This window comes from Perognathus longimembris, chromosome 16 (assembly GCF_023159225.1).
Source record: "Perognathus longimembris pacificus isolate PPM17 chromosome 16, ASM2315922v1, whole genome shotgun sequence".
Classification (NCBI taxonomy): domain Eukaryota; kingdom Metazoa; phylum Chordata; class Mammalia; order Rodentia; family Heteromyidae; genus Perognathus; species Perognathus longimembris.
Genome location: NC_063176.1, coordinates 31,124,990 through 31,141,558, shown reverse-complemented (window position 1 = coordinate 31,141,558; position 16,569 = coordinate 31,124,990). Strand labels below are relative to the sequence as shown.

The window sequence follows — 16,569 nt, the reverse complement described above, 5'->3', positions numbered from 1 at the left end:
AAGTGAAGTGAGCCAGACCCAAAGAAGCATGGACTCTATGGTCTCCCTTATAGGGAATAATTAGCACAGGTTTAGGCAAGTCACAGCAGAACATCACAGGAGCCCAATAGCTATACCCTTACAAACACATAAGATAATGCTAAGTGAAATAAACTCCATGTTATGGAAACGATTGTTATATCACAGTTGTAACTACTTTCAACGTGCCATATGTAACTGTAGCCTCTATTATTAATGATCTTCTTGTATCACCGTCCTGTGGTTGTACCTACACTTTCTCTGTATCTTATCTGAGTATATTGGAAACCGGGTATACTGGTATTAGAACTAGGAAATTGGAAGAGAATACCAAAATCAAGAGACACGATAAAAAAGACAAACAACTACAAAAGCAATACTTGCAAAACTGTTTGGTGTAAATGAACTGAACAACCCATGGGGGGGGGAGGGAAAGGGGGAGGGGAAAGGGGGGAATGAGGGATGAGGTAACAAACAGTACAAGAAATGCATCCAATGCCTAATGTATGAAACTGTAACCTCTCTGTAATTCAGTTTGATAATAAAATATATATATATAAAGAAAAGGTACTAAAAGTGAAAAAAAGCAAGTAAGTAGTTTCCATATTATACATATGCATCTGTACATATTACTTAAGTGGGAATGTAACCATGTGTACAAATTATGGTTAGAGGAAAGAGAATCATTGGATGATATCTGATTCAAAGCAGAAAACACTAACAAACAAATTTATGAATTGTGATTCACATTGCATGTCTATCCTCAAGGCAAATAATATTTGGAATAAAGAGACCCGCAGGGCTCTGAGCTGGGAGTGTGGCCTGGTGGTAGAGTGCTTGCCTAGCATGCATGAAGCCCTGGGTTCAATTCCTCAGCACCACATATACAGAAAGCCAGTAGTGGTACTGTGGCTCAAGTGGTAGAGTGCTAGCCTTGAGCACAAAGAAGCCAGGGGCAGTGCTCAGGCCCTGAGTTCAAACCCAAGAACTGGCAAAATAGAGAGAGAGAGAGAGAGAGAGAGGAGAGAGAGAGGCAATTTCAACACATAACCTCACATAATCACATAATGCCTAACCTAATCTTCAGAGTGTAAACCAGACATAATTTTAACAAATATGGGTTTAAAGATATTAATTTGCTAACCCCATTTGCTCAGAAATTTAAACCAAATGTGAAAAAGCAGAAATACAAATGTTGTAAAGCAATTATTCATTTCTGTTGAAAATGTTTAGCTAGATTGTATAATGATGAAGTTTCAGTTTTTCTTCTGAAAAATAAATAAGACCACTCCTACTGCACATTTGAATAAATTACTTAACATTTGAGTCCATTACTTTTGTGAGGTTGTCCTGACTTTCAAATATATTTAATTTTTTGCATAGTAACATTAGGGAATCTATGCACCTAGAATAATCTGATAATAATAATATAATATATAATATAATATGTATCCTATATAATAATCTGATAAATATCTTTTACTTTGCTGCCTTCCATCCCTTTTGCCTAGTTTCCTTTGTCTTTTTTATTCATTTCATGTTTCTGGCTTTATTTTTAAGAGCTTACATCAAATTTCAGGTATTACTTATTCTGCTTAGTATCCCTATGAAGTATGCCCTTTGACAGGGTGACCTATGGCAAAACAACTAGTCTCAGAATTTCTTGTTTGCTGAGTTACAAAATAAGAGGGAAATATATCTCACCAATCATAGTTGCTGGGCTGTGATGACAGCCATAGAAAATAATTCATAACTATAGACACTCAAAACTGTTTTAAAACACTACAGGAGGGTATGATGTTGGTATTACAGCAGCACAGGCAATCTGTGCAAGATTCCACATTCTTTTCTCATTTCTGAATTTTTCCCAATTATTATTTTGTCATTGCCACCATCAAAACAAAATATTCATTATGCATACTATTAACAATGTCATACTTAACTGTTTTACAGATCTAAGGTCAAGTTCTGAATAAAGCTTTTCCTGACAGCAGGAATCTAATTTGTTCTAAGCTCTAGGGTCAAGAAAGTAGTGGTAGCCAGGACCTGGTTGCTCATTCCTGTAATTCGAGCTACTCAGGAGCCAGAAAAGTCTGTGAAACTCTCATCTCCAATTAACCAGCATTAAGCCAGAAGTGGAGGTGTGGCTCAAGTGGTAGAGTGCCAGCCTTGAGTGAAAAAGCCAAGTGAGAGCAAGCCCAGTACAAGCATGAGAGAGTGAGAGAAAGAGAGAGAGGTGATATTTTAAAAGTCAAAGCAACAAAATTTTTATTGTATCCAGAAAATAAATATATCAATTATTTCATAAAAATCACAAACTTCCCTATAAAATTATTTCATAAAAATCACAAACTTTCCTTTGGGAGATATCATACTACAAATAATGCATCTTTTCCCAACAGTTTATCATGTTCCGGCTGTCATCCTGTGGCAACACTAGGGGAGAGGCATGTGTCTTTCCAACTTCACTTTGTATTTCTGTTCACAGGAATCACCACAGTGCTGACAATGACAACTATCAGTACTCACCTCAGGGAGACCCTGCCAAAGATCCCTTATGTGAAAGCAATCGATATTTACCTGATGGGTTGCTTTGTGTTCGTATTCTTGGCTCTGCTGGAATATGCCTTTGTAAATTATATCTTCTTTGGAAAAGGCCCTCAGAAAAAGGGAGCTGGCAAGCAGGACCAGAGTGCTAATGAGAAAAACAAATTGGAGATGAATAAAGTCCAGGTAAGTATTTAAATATGCTTAATACTATTTTTCTTAAATTTATCTCACAACAGAAAAAATAATACATCTAAAACAGTTGTTTATCATTTTTAAGACCCAATCAACTCTTTATTTTACATACCTGGGACATGTGAAAATGTAATAAAATGACATTGAATCGTGAAAGCTCCATGCAAATGCCAGTTTCCTGATTTTGCTGTGGCATAATAAAGTGAAATACAAGTAATAGAAAAAACAGATGAAGACTCCACATGACTCTTCTGTCTTATCTAATAATACTGCCTTAACCAATAATACATTCACAATAATTAAAACTACTTTATAAAAAAACAGTGGAGATCATAGGATTGAAATTTACATTAGATAAAGTCAGAGCACAGGGTATGAAATAGTTGTACAAGTCTTCACTGTGAATGCCACTCCTATGGAAATGCCTCACTGATATTCTCAGCCTCCATATCTGTTTGCTATCCCTGTTCCTTGTTCTCACAGGATCCTGCACCATTCTATGGTAGGGCCTGTACAGTACTGATCATCTGTTAGTTTGTGTAATTGCCAGTACTGATCATTTGTTAGTTTGTGTAATTACACTTTGAGCATCCATCTCTCATTAAAGAGTAGCTTCCCAAGAAGAAGCAATAGAGTCTACCCTGTTTGCTGTTCTTTCCTCAGTGGCTAGAGCAGGGAAGTGAACCAAAGACTATATGTCAAATAAATTAATAAATGCCAGAAAAGAATCCACTAAACACGTTTAGAGAACACAGAGGTATTGATTGTACTGTCACAATGTTTTATAAGTAAATTAAGTCAAAAAAGGACTTATGATCCACTTCAACTTCTGCCTCAGCCTCTCTTACTCTTCTTAACGTGTGTGTGTGTGTGTGTGTGTGTGTAGAAGATCATACTCAGAGCCTTATGTATGCTAGACAAGCACTGTACCATTTAGGCTTTATATTGCTTTTAATGCTTTTTTAAGCATGCTTTATAGCAACCTTTGGTATTCTTTCTGAATCAGTGTCACATTCTATTAAATATAATCTCCAAAAGGAATAGGATAGCTAAGGTTATTTTAACTTCTTCATATTTAGATGGAATAATAATCATGTTCCCATCTCATGCAATCGATAATAATTCAGTAGATGCTTAGGTTTGGCAGGTCCTAAGTTCTTTATCTTTCTAAAACCAAGGCTGACAGAGACAATGCATTGATGAAAAATTTCACCCATTCAGCATATCACCTCCAGCATTTAAATTAAGAATGCAAACCATGTGATATGTTTAAAATGTCACCTTGTAGCTGAAATCTAAATCATAGAAGATAATATATTTTTCTCCTTCATATAATGATTGGATGTTCCTCTTTCTTTTTTTTCCTTTCAGAAAAATAGTTAGATCAAAATGACCTATGTTATCTAGTCCTGGAGAATTCTTATTTGAGAAATCTCCAGGATTACCCTTGGAATCCTGGAGCTTTGAGTGGAATTGTTCATCATTACAAATTACTTTTGATAGCCTCTGCTGGGCAGGCAGGTCAAAGGATACCCATACTAAAGCTTCAGAAGTACAGCTCTGTACTGATTTATAGTCCCACCAGATGCACAGAAGCGTTTTTTTATACTAGTACAGATGCTGAATCCAGACATTAAGAGAGTTGTAATCTCCAAGGTGATAAAGACCATAGATTCATGAACCCCTCAGGCATCATTTGAAACTAGGGATGGTATTTAGAGTTTTGAAAGATAGATTTCAGAGCACAACTAAACTTTAGATAAGCTACCTCTGGGTTACTTTTAAACTAACCAAGAACTTTTTCCATTGTGTATAGTAGCAACAATGCGTGACAGCTGCGCATGGATACAGTGTGGTAGACTGTACCTGGGGAATACTCAAAGTCACTCTGAGGCATGAAGGATCCTGGGGTGTCTAGGAAAGATTCATCTCAAATGCAGACTGCAACCCCAATGGTCCAGATAGAGCACTTTTCCTTTCAAAAATCCAATGGATCTACTGTGATTTGGGCTCTTCCCTCCCACTCTTATTCTCTGTGGTTTGTCATCCAAACAGCACTACAAACTAAAATCCTGAGGATGCTTGTGTAAAACCGCAGACCAGGAAAGTACTCAGTCCAGAATAAATAACTTAAATCTATATTTTTCGACAAGTTTCCTGGTTGATTTTCGTGCACATTAATGTCTCAGACACTAAATGTCTGAGATATATGGCTCTGAAGATCACATGAACACTGGAACTATCCAGGTGTCCTTTGCCATTGGAACCCAACTATAGCTCAGAGAAAGGGCACAAAGTTTGAGTTTCAGAGTTTCTCACCTGCAGATATGTACTGAGTCTCTCCTAAGAGTATTCTATGCTCAGCCCTGAAAGAACAATGAGGATACAGTGATTAGCAATAGGAAGGCACCTGTTCTCCTGGAGTGTAGATTCCAGCAGAGATGACACAAACATACATACACAAACATACTCAACAGAATAGCTGGGGATTACAATGATCACTGTGGGGAAAAACAGTGAGAACCTAGCCAGCTGGCAGTGAAGAAGAATGTTTCAAGAGAGAGACCCAGCAGAGGAAAAATACACTGATGACTTAAAAGCATGAAGGGGGTTGGGAATTTGGATTAGTGGTAGAGTACTTGCCTAGCATGCATGAAGCCCTGGGTTCAATTCTTCAGCACCACATAAACAGAAAAAGTGGTGCTGTGGCTCAAGTGGTAGAGCACTAGCCTTGAGCAATAAGAAACCAGGGATAGTGCTCAGGCCCTGAGTTCAAGCCCCAGGACTGTCAAAAAAAAAAAAACAAAAACGTGAAGGGTCTTCCAAAAATAACTAGATCTCTAAAATTATTTTTTAAAAAACACAAATCAAAGCCAGGCTTAGTGGTTTATACCTTAATCTCAGGACTCAGGAGGCTGAGAAAGAAAGGTCACAAATGTAAGTTCAGTTTGGGCCACATACTGAGACCTCATCTCACAAAAATCATCACCTTCATCATCATTATGATAATAAAAAAGATAAAAGTGGTCAATGTAGCTGGAGCAGAAAGCTTAAGGAGCAGTTATGAGGTTGGAGGTGTCCCAGGAAGCTAATTCACATGGTATTTTTGGATTAGGATGAGAAATTTCATTAATTCTATGACTTGAACAGAGGAGATATTACCTGTTTTTTGCATTTTTAAATGACCACTCTGGATTATCTGCAGAGAAAAGACCCTGGACTACATTCCTGGAACAAAATTTAAAAAGGATGACTAACTGTGAAGAAAGATATGATCAATGGGAAGAAGTGATCAGAACCTGAATATGCTTAAGAGTGGAGTCACGGGACTTACGAATGCAAGAACAGGAGCAATGTAGGGGAAAAAGGGAATGCAAGAGAACTTCTTTTGAGTAATAGTCTAGAAAATTGCTGCTTGCTTCATTTTATCAATATCTTTTCCCCCATTTCCAGAAAAAGGTATAATATGCATTTGCTTACTATTAGTTACACTTTGTACTTAGCCATCTGTTCTTTCTCAGAATGATAAGAAAGTTTTCACTTAGGCCATTAGTTGTCGAAAGTGTAAAGATATGTGCAAATCATGAGCTGAGCTCCTCAATCACCCCCACCCCAGCTTCAGCCCACTAAAAAATAAAAAAGGGTTCAGGAATTCTAGGCTAAGTGATAAGGGTTGGGAAGACATGAACGGAGCAGATGACTGACAGCAACAGTGAGAATGTGGCATATTCCACAAGAGGGGAAGGAAGGTGGATGCTGTGACCATTAAAGTTCTCTTCTCTCTAAGCAGTTTCACCAAGTAGACCCATGAGTCTCCAGGGACTTGAATCATCTCATTCTGCAGCCAGCATCAGTTCCCTTGGCTTCCTGCTTAGGCTTCAGAAACACTCAGAAAGATAAGGATTTGTTTAAATTGGCTAACAAGAAAGAAATAACCTACTGATTGCAAAGTAGATTGAGCCCAGAGGTATTCCCCAGCAGCACTTTAAAACTGCCACTGCAAACAAGATTATATTTTATTTCAATTACACTGAAATGAGTTTCTGCTATATTTATAAATTGAAAATATACAGAACAGTTAAATTCAGTGAGAGGCAACATTTTTCTTTGCAACCTAAGGCTCTCTTTGAGGATGTTGGGGATGTTTGGGAGGGAGAGAAAGAAGACAGAGCGGGGAGGGTGGGGTAAGAAAGGCTGAAACAATGCTAGAAAATAAACTTATTTATTTGTTTGGAGTTATTACTGAGGTAATAACTATAACCACCATATCAATGTTTCCTGGATTTTAATCTTTTATTTTTATGTTGATGGTACTGGGGTTAGAACTCATGGACTAATGCTGATCCCCCTATTGGTTTGCAGGAATCAATAGCTGTGTGGACAAGTACATGCCACCACATCCAGTTTATTATTGACTGAAAGAGGTGGTCTTGCAAACATTTCACCTGATCTGGCATTGAACCTCAATCCCCCCAGTCTTTTTGCAACCTGGGTGACTAAAATTACAGGCAGGAGCCAGCACACCCAGAATAGTTTTAAATCATTTTTAGAACCACCATCATGATTGTTGTCATTACCTTTGTATCACTTAGAGATCTCCAGAGAAATAGAACCAACACACATTAAAAGAAATTTATTTTAAGAAAGCATCTCACAAAAAATTGTCAGCTCTGGCAAGACTGAAATCTGTAGAGCGGGTTGCAAGCTGGAAACTCAGTGAGAGTAAATATTAAGCGTCTTAAGTCCAAAATCTGCAATCCTTGCTGGAAACACAGTGGTGTATTCTTGTTAACATTTTGAAATAAGCTAGGTGCTGGTGGCTCACTCTTGCAATCCTAGCTACTCAGCAGGCTGAGATCTGAGCATTGCAATGCAAAGCCAGCCCAGGCAGGAAAGTCCATGAAACTCTTATCTCCAATAAATTACTCAGTAAAAGTTGGAAGTGGCATTGTGGCTCAAGTGGTAGAGCACCAGCCTTGAGCACAAAGAGTCTCAGGTACAGCGCCCAGGCCTTGAGTTCAAGTTGAAGGACTGGCAAAAAAAAAAAAAAAGATTTTTGAGGCAGAATTTCTTCTTCGTCAGTAACTGCCAGTTTTTGCTGTTAAGCAAGCCATGAACTGATAGCACAAGGCCCACTCAAAACATCAAATGTGATCTCTTTTACTCACAGTAGCTGATTATAAATGCCAATCTCATCAACAAAGAATCTTTACTACAAAATCAAGATCAGTATTTGACCAAACAAATGCTGGAGGGAATGTGGCCAAAAAGGAACCCTATTACATTGTTGATGGGAATATAAACTTGTTCAACCATTCTGGAAAGCAGTGTGGAGGTTCCTAAAAAGGCTAATCATAGACCTCCCCTACCCAGCAACCCCACTTTTGGGCATCTACCCAATAGACTACAAGCAAGACCACACTAAAGTCACCAAAACAACTATGTTCATCACAGCACAACTTGTCACTGCTAAAACATGGAACCAGCCCAGATGCCCCTCACTGGACAAGTGGATCAGGAAAATGTGGTACATATACACAATGGAAGTCTATGCCTCCATCAGAAGGAATGGCACTGCACCATTCATAAGGAAATGGAAGGACTTGGAAAAAAATCATACTAAGTGTAGTGACCCAGACCCAAAGAAACATAAACCCTATGATGTCCCTCATAGGGAATAGCTGGCACATGATTAGGCTAATCATAGTAGAAGATCAAAATATCTCAATAGTTACACACCCATATGGTAACATAAGATGATGCCAAGTGAAATGAACTCCACGTTATGGGAACAAGAGTTATATTACTGTTGTAATTATTTTTAACATGCCATGTGAAACCATACATTTTTTTCTTGTCTGTTTGTTTGTTTGATTGTTTTGTTCAGTTTTGTTTCTGTTGTATTCCCTTCCTGTGGTTGTATCCCCACTACCACTGTATCTCATCTGAGTACCCTGGATACTGTTTATACAGGTATTAGAACTGGGGAAGGGAGAGGGAATACCAAAACTGAGAGACAAAGGATAAAAAGTCAAACCATTTCAAAAGCAACACTTAGAAAACCATTTGTTGTAAACCAACTGCACAACTCTTGGGGGAGAGGAAAAAGGGGAGGGGTAGAGGGAGGAAAATGAGGGAGGAGGTAACAAGTTGAACAAGAAATGTGCTCACTACCTTACATATTAATCTGTAACCCCTCTGTACTACGCTTTGACAATAAAGAAAACAGTTAAGAAAAAAAAAGCTAACGGACAGCACACAGATCCTGAGTTCAAGCCCATGTACTGGCACATAAAGAAAAAAGATTTTTAAAAAAAGCAAACTATTGTCGTCCATAAAAATGTTAGTTCCAAAAATTCGAGAATTCATCTGCTTTGTTTATCAGTGTCTTTGGGGATTGTTGTGGCCTCAGAATTTAAAAGAAACTGGTGTAGTTTGTAAGCATTGTACTGCAGGGAAGAGGGAAGATATCCATGAGCTATCCATCCTCAACAACCTTTACACAGTGCAATCCCAGGCTTTTTAAAAATTATTATACAATATAAGCCCCTCCAAGATTTGCTTATGGCCATCCAGTCTCAAGACCTGCTTCCATGGCTTTCTGAAAGGGAAGTGATAGAAAGATTCACCACAGCAAGAAAGGAGACCTGAGGATCACAAGTTACAGACTTTCAAAAGTTTGTTGGAAAGAGCAACAATTTGGGCTACATGTTTTGTCTTTGATTTAAAATCAGTGTGATCAGGAAGGGAAATTCAGTGTACAGGAGAATCCAGTGGTTTGGAGTTTGATTGAGATCTTTTAGTTTCTTCACTGAGGGATATAATGTCCTATGACATGTAGAGGGTCTTTTTTTAATTAATCTGGAATAGTAACTGAGGCATACTGAACATTGTATAGCATTTATTAAATCAAACAACAAATAAATGAACTAATGACATGTTAAATGTGTATTCGTGTTCTGCCCCAAACTAACATTTTTGGCATAGAAATTATGCCAGTCTACCAAGGGAGAAAGTGCAGGTAAGGGATTTTCAAAGCTGGCTTGGAGGCATGGCTCAAGTAGTAGAGTACCAGCCAATAAGTGGAAGCAAGCATCAGATAGCAAGCTTGAGTCCTGACCTCTGACAAAAAGAATAAGAAGAGTTATCAAGTCCTTGATGCTGCAGATCTAAAATCACATTCTCTGCCTCACTTTATTATCTGAAACACTCATTTGGATCATCTTCTGAAGTAGAAGGCAAGGGGTTTATTTGCTGGTCTTCCTACAACAACAGTAATAAAAATCTTCCCATTCTCTAAATTTAGATATAATTCAGGCTCTAAACTTAAAGAATCATTTATGTTGGTTTGGAGAGTATAGTTGATATACTATACATGGTCCATTCCCTCCTAGTCACTGGAAAGGATGAAAAAACTATGGTCTGACAAGTCTGACAGAATTAGCATGTGATTCCCTAACCCTGCAGTTCAATATTTCATTGCAGTTTGGCTCAGTGAGCCAATTAAAGCATACTGTTTCCTTCTTCCAAACATGCCCATCACATAGGTCAGAGCAGAGCAGCAGCTAAAGGGGAGGAGCAGAGACATTTGGCGTGACTTCATTTGCCTGGAAATTGGAGTAGGAATTCCCTTCTTTTATGCTGACATGAGGAGTGGGTTTGCTCATACCATTGAACAATTACTCATCATCAACAATCCTCATAGTTTGTATCTGAAAATCCACTATATTAACATTCTTACTGTCTGGATCGTGCTTTTATGCAGATGTTGACATTTCTTCAGTAACTGGATAGCATTTGACCACAACAGATGAGGCAGTACACAATATGGCTTCTTCTTGCTTCCAAATATTTTTTAAGACAATAACCATTTTCTTTGTGGCTACAATTTAAAAAAAAAACCTCTGTTAGTTGTGCATAAGTGAACTAACACACAGAGACACACACACACACACAGTATATAACATTAGCTTTTAAACTATCTCCAGGATTAGACAGGAAAGACACTAGAAGTAGTAACTGTTTTATGTCTCTTAAATATTTTCTTAATATATGGTAAGGTTGATTTAACTATAGAACAATGAAATATGTAGTTATAAAAATTGATTCATTATTTTATATATCAGACTATGTAAAACTGTGACTTTAAGCTTTGGAGGATTTGTACAAATTAATAAACTTGGTGCCTCAAGGTTACCCAAAACATCATAATAAAATGTGCCTTCTTGTCATGACTTCTGTTTCATCAGAAGCATCTGTATGTTTTGTTAGCTGACTCTAAATTCCAGCAACTGTTTATTTAGAGATCTCTCATTGCAGAACTTAATGATGCATATAATACGGATCAAGGGAATCCGTTTTACAAGTCTGGTTTTGGTTTTAAGAATGTTGTACTCTCCACCTGTAATAGTCCCCATAATCAAAGCCTACCAGACTGGAAAGAAATCCTTGAGATTACCTAGGGAAAACATTTTGTTTATACACAGAGGGATGGAGATGCAGAATTATCTAAGGTCATTCCTCACTACTTAATAATAAAAAAAGGGATAAGAACACTTTCTAACTACCAGTCCTGCCATCTACCCATCCTATCAGACTTAACCGCAGCCCCATCTTTTCATGTTGCCTTCCGTCACCTCCTATTACTTCTCACTTTTATGAATCTATTACTTAGTCTACTTTGTGCCATTTAGCATTTGGTGAAAAACATTTCATTGTCAATGCCCAAATTATATTTTAATTATGTAACTCCAAGGAGATAATTATCTCATAATAACAAAAAGTTATGTTTTTTTGTTCATCTTTACTCCACAGTGCCTAGAAAATTCCTGCGTTCTACTCTCCATCTGCTGAGATGTTCCTCCCTCCTTCCATGAGTTCAGCACTTTGTTCCTTACCAGCCTCAGCAACACAAACTTTCACAAGCATGACTTTACAACCACTGTGGTGTGAACACACCCACCACAGACCATAATCGGCATCCAGCTCAACATCAGTGACATTATCCAGCTTCAGGCCTCAAGGAAATATAAGCACATCCTTCTATCTGATTCCCCTATCAAACAAGACGCATGTGCTGCATTGCCAATGTGGCAGTGTTTGATTTCCTTACTTACTCTAACAATACCCGCTTTGATCAACCCACACTTTCAGCTTCACTGACACTCTATTCTCCTGTGTATGCTAATGTTTCTTTTTTTTTTTTTTCAATTTTTTTGTCAGTCATGCAGCTTGCACTCAGGGCCTGGGCATTATCCCTGAGCTTTGTTACTCAAAGCTAATTCTTAACCACGTTGAGCCACAGCACCATCCTGTTTGTTTTGGGGTTGTTGTTTTTTCTTGTGGTTAACTGGAAATAAAAGTCTCATGGATTTTCCTGCCCAAGCTGGCTTCAAACCATGATCCTCAAATCTCAGCCTCTCTTCTTTTCTTTTTTTTTTTCTCTCTTATTTATTGTCAAAGTGATGTACAGAGAGGTTACAGTTTCATACATTAGGCCTTGGGTACATTTCTTGTATTGTTTGTTACCTCCTCCTTCATTCCTCCCTCCCCCTCCCCCTTTCCATCTCCCCCCATGAGTTGTTTAGTTGGTTTACACCAAACAGTTTTGCAAGTATTGGTTTTGTAGTCATTTGTCTTTTTATCCTTTGTCTCTCGATTTTGATAATCCCTTTCACTTCCCTAGTTCTAATACCAATATATACAGTTTCCAATGTACTCAGATGAGATACAGTGATAGCGTGGGTACAACCACCGGAAGGGGATACAAGAGGATCATCAACAATAGAAGCTACAGTTACACATGGCATGTTGAAACACTGATATAGCAGTCATTTCCATAACATGAAGTTCATTTCACTTAGCATCATCTTATGCATTCATAAGAGCATAGCTATTAGGCTCTTGTGATCCTCTGCTGTGACTAGCCTAAACCTGTGCTAATTATTCCCTATGAGGGAGACCATAGAGTCCATATTTCTTTGGGTCTTGCTCACTTCACATAGTATAATTTTTTCTTTTTTTTTTTTTTTTTTTTTTTTTTTTTTTTGGCCAGTCCTGGGCCTTGGACTCAGGGCCTGAGCACTGTCCCTGGCTTCTTCTTGCTCAAGGCTAGCACTCTGCCACTTGAGCCACAGGGCCACTTCTGGCCATTTTCTGTATATATGGTGCTGGGGAATCGAACCTAGGGCCTCATGTATACGAGGCAAGCACTCTAGCCACTAGTCCATATCCCCAGCACTCTTTTTTTTTTTTTTTTGTCAGTCCTGGTGCTTGAGCTCAGGACCTGAGCATTGTCCCTGGCTTCCTTTTGCTCAAGGCTAGCACTCTACCACTTGAACCACACAACTCCACTTCTGGCTTTTTCTGTTTATGTGGTACTGAGGAATCGAACCCAGGACTTTATGCATGCTAGGCAAGCACTCTGCCATTAGGCCAGATTCCCAGCCCCAGTCTCAGCCTCTTGAGTAGCTAGGATTACAAGCACGAGCCACCAATGTCCGGCTTTATTTCTTTTCTTACTTTGAGCTACAGAGTTTTATAAAAGTATGCAACTGCCTTTGCCTCCTTGACGCCAATCAGGACAATTCAGTCCTTGATTCCTCAAAATCTGCTCTTATGCTAAGCCCCCAAACTGCCTCCTTGGTAAGTCTACAAGCCTCTATTTACTTCCTTCTCTTTGTTCCCTCTGAAACAACATTGAATCTCTTCTTTTGGCTATTCCTCCTTCCTCAAGTTTCTATCAGTGTTGTCTTTTTTTCCCTATCATTCTTGTTCTCTTTACATGTGCTTCCAGCAAGGAATTGCTGAGATTAATCTCATCTGAATGAAAATAGTATTATAAGTCAGGCCCTGTGAGATTCATGATATCTTTAAAGACAGCTGCCTACACTGTCATTGGAAAAACTTCAAATTCATGTGCATTTTTGAGCCCTACACTTTCCCAGAAAAATCAGTTAGCAACTTGAAACAAGGCCACATTGTACACCAAAATGTGCTCATATGTCATGTTTTTCCAGAAATGTGTATGTGTGCACAGCATAGGGAGTAGCCAGGAGCCCTGGGATCTGTGTCACTATTTGGCAAGATGCAAGTGAACCACAGTAGAGGGACAGAGGTTCAAGTATTATCTTTGACTCATTGAGCCCATTTCTAGCATTTCAGTTTGAGGAATATCCAATTGTGCATAGGTACACAATTTAACTAAAAGATGCTCTTCCAGAATTGTTTGTAAATCTAGAAAGTAGGTAAAGCAAATCTTAACAATAGATTAACCTAACTATGGCTCTTCAATGTAAGCTACTAACAAATAATGTTGATTGAAGATTATCTGATAACACACAAAGGTGAGTAGGCTATATTAAATAACTAGAAAAAAATATTTGCGGAGTAAAATATATAGATGCTTCTGTGTTTGTAAATACACATGATCAGAACAGAAATGGAAGGCTAGCAAGATCTTAACAATTGGCTCTGAACATACATTATAAATTTTCACTTTCTTCCTTAGCTTTAAATGTTTCCCTGTACCAGTTATATAACAGGAAGAAATGTCACAACACACACACACACACACACACACACACACACACACACATACAGACAAGTTTTGCTAGTGGAAATGCATAACAGATAGAAATATGGTTAGATAGCTAGCAAAATAGATGATTAATAGATGATGATAGTTAAATAGACGATAGATGATGAAAGATGGATGAGAAGTAATGTAGGTAAGAAGATAGATGATAGATAATGGTAGGTAGATAGGTATAGAAAATTTAGACAGGTAACCGATAGCCAGATATATAGATGATAGATCATGATGGATAGGTGATAGGTAATAAATAGTAGACTAAGTAGACAGATGATAGATTAGTAATAGAAGATGATGGATGATGGATGGCAGATAATAGATAATGATAGGTAGACAGATACATACATACATACTTGCATACATACATACATACATGCATACATAGCTACAGAGAAAGAGAGAGGAGGGGCGTCAGGAAGATGGATGGCAGATAATAGACAGAAATGATAGATAGATAGATAGATAGATAGATAGATAGATAGATAGATAGATAGATAGATGGATGGATGGATGGATGGATGGATGGATGGATGGATAGATAGATAGATAGATAGATAGATAGATAGATAGATAGATAGATAGATAGATAGATAGATAGATAGATAGATAGATGATAGATACACACACAGAGCTACAGAGAAAGATGGGGGAGGGGGACAATGATGGATAACCTCCACATCCAGGAGGCAGATGGAGTATGATACTTGTGGAGGAGTACTGAGCTCCTGCTGCATGAGCAAATAGATGAAAACAAGGTCACGTCCTGGCCTTGGCATCTCAGCCTGTCGTTTGTGCCATCAGGTGGACGCCCATGGCAACATTCTCCTCAGCACGCTGGAGATCAGGAACGAGACGAGCGGCTCCGAAGTGCTCACGGGTGTGAGCGACCCGAAGGCCACCATGTACTCCTATGACAGTGCCAGCATCCAGTACCGCAAGCCGCTGAGCAGCAGGGAGGGGTATGGGCGCGCGGTGGACCGGCACTGCGTGCCCAGCAAGGGCCGCATCCGCCGGCGCGCCTCCCAGCTCAAAGTCAAAATCCCGGACTTGACGGATGTGAACTCCATCGACAAGTGGTCCCGAATGTTTTTCCCCATTACCTTTTCTCTTTTCAACGTCGTCTACTGGCTTTACTATGTACACTAATATCTGTCCTCGTGGTTTGGTTTAGCCTATTTGTTTCTTTTGTTTTTTAACCCCACAGGTCCCCAACAGCAATACTGCTGTGCTTTTTGAGGTAAGAGATTCAGCCATCCAATTGAGTTTTAAGGTCTTGCTTATCAATTTTATTATCACACCATGTTTACTTAAAAAAAAAAGTATTTCCAGTCTACTGTGATCCAGGTTATCAGATCTTTCAGAAGTCTATTAATTGCCATGTTTACAAACAAACCCACACAAAGAAGTTAGATAGATTGTTAACTGTCTCTCCTAGTTGCCCAGGATTTTATCCAATTATTTTTATAAAGAAAATGAAACGAAGACCTCCCTATCCATTGGTATTAACTTCCTGGTAAACTGTAACAATCTCATGCTGCTTAAAAAAAATAAAAACAAAAATACCACCACAATTTCCAAGAACTCAGAAGACAAAACAAAGCCATTGAAAAGTTACAGATTTCCAGGAAGGTGGCAAAACAAAACTAACCAAACAACAACAACAACAACAAAAAGAAGCCTAGAAAAGGATATTCCCCTCCACTCTTAAGTCCCTTGTAGACTCCTTCCTTCGCTCCACAGGAGTGGGGGAGAGATTACCAAATGCTAGTCCTCCATGTTGTAGCAAACTCAACAGGCCAACTTCACCTAGCTTTAGACTGGATAACCTTACAAATGCTTCTTAGACTTATCTGCAAATGTTTAATATTCAAGTCTGCTCTGGTCAACCTGTAGCCATTGTGATCATTTTTTCTTACTGTCCACTTCCTATGAGAAGCCTTTAACACACTCCAAGAGCCTGGAGGCTTTGGAGGCTATGCCATGCCATCACATTTCCATAGCTCTTCCTCCAGGGAAACGAAGAGAAAGACTGGGGCAGGGTGGTGAGAGCTTTGAGGGGGCAGTTTTGTCTGAGAAACATAGCTTCCCTTTCTATGAGGAAGGCAAGACTTATGTGCTGTGAAAAGGGTGCCTGGGCAGTGATCTGAACTGCCAAATCTTAAAATCAACTAGTATATACTTCTTAGCCTTCCAGAAAGCAGGATCTCCTTGGGACA

At 38.7% G+C, this 16,569-nt stretch overlaps 1 protein-coding gene across 1 annotated transcript in view; it reads left to right on the top strand.

Moving 5' to 3' along the window:
* The window catches only part of Gabrb1 (gamma-aminobutyric acid type A receptor subunit beta1), a 325,048-nt gene extending 309,356 nt beyond the window's left edge, over positions 1–15,692 (top strand). The window contains exons 8-9 of the mRNA XM_048364441.1: positions 2,507–2,751; positions 15,155–15,692. Of these exons, the coding sequence (XP_048220398.1) occupies positions 2,507–2,751; positions 15,155–15,499 (590 nt within the window). The 3' untranslated portion in view covers positions 15,500–15,692. The remainder of the gene's footprint in view (positions 1–2,506; positions 2,752–15,154) is intronic.
* The last annotated feature ends 877 nt before the right edge of the window (positions 15,693–16,569 follow it).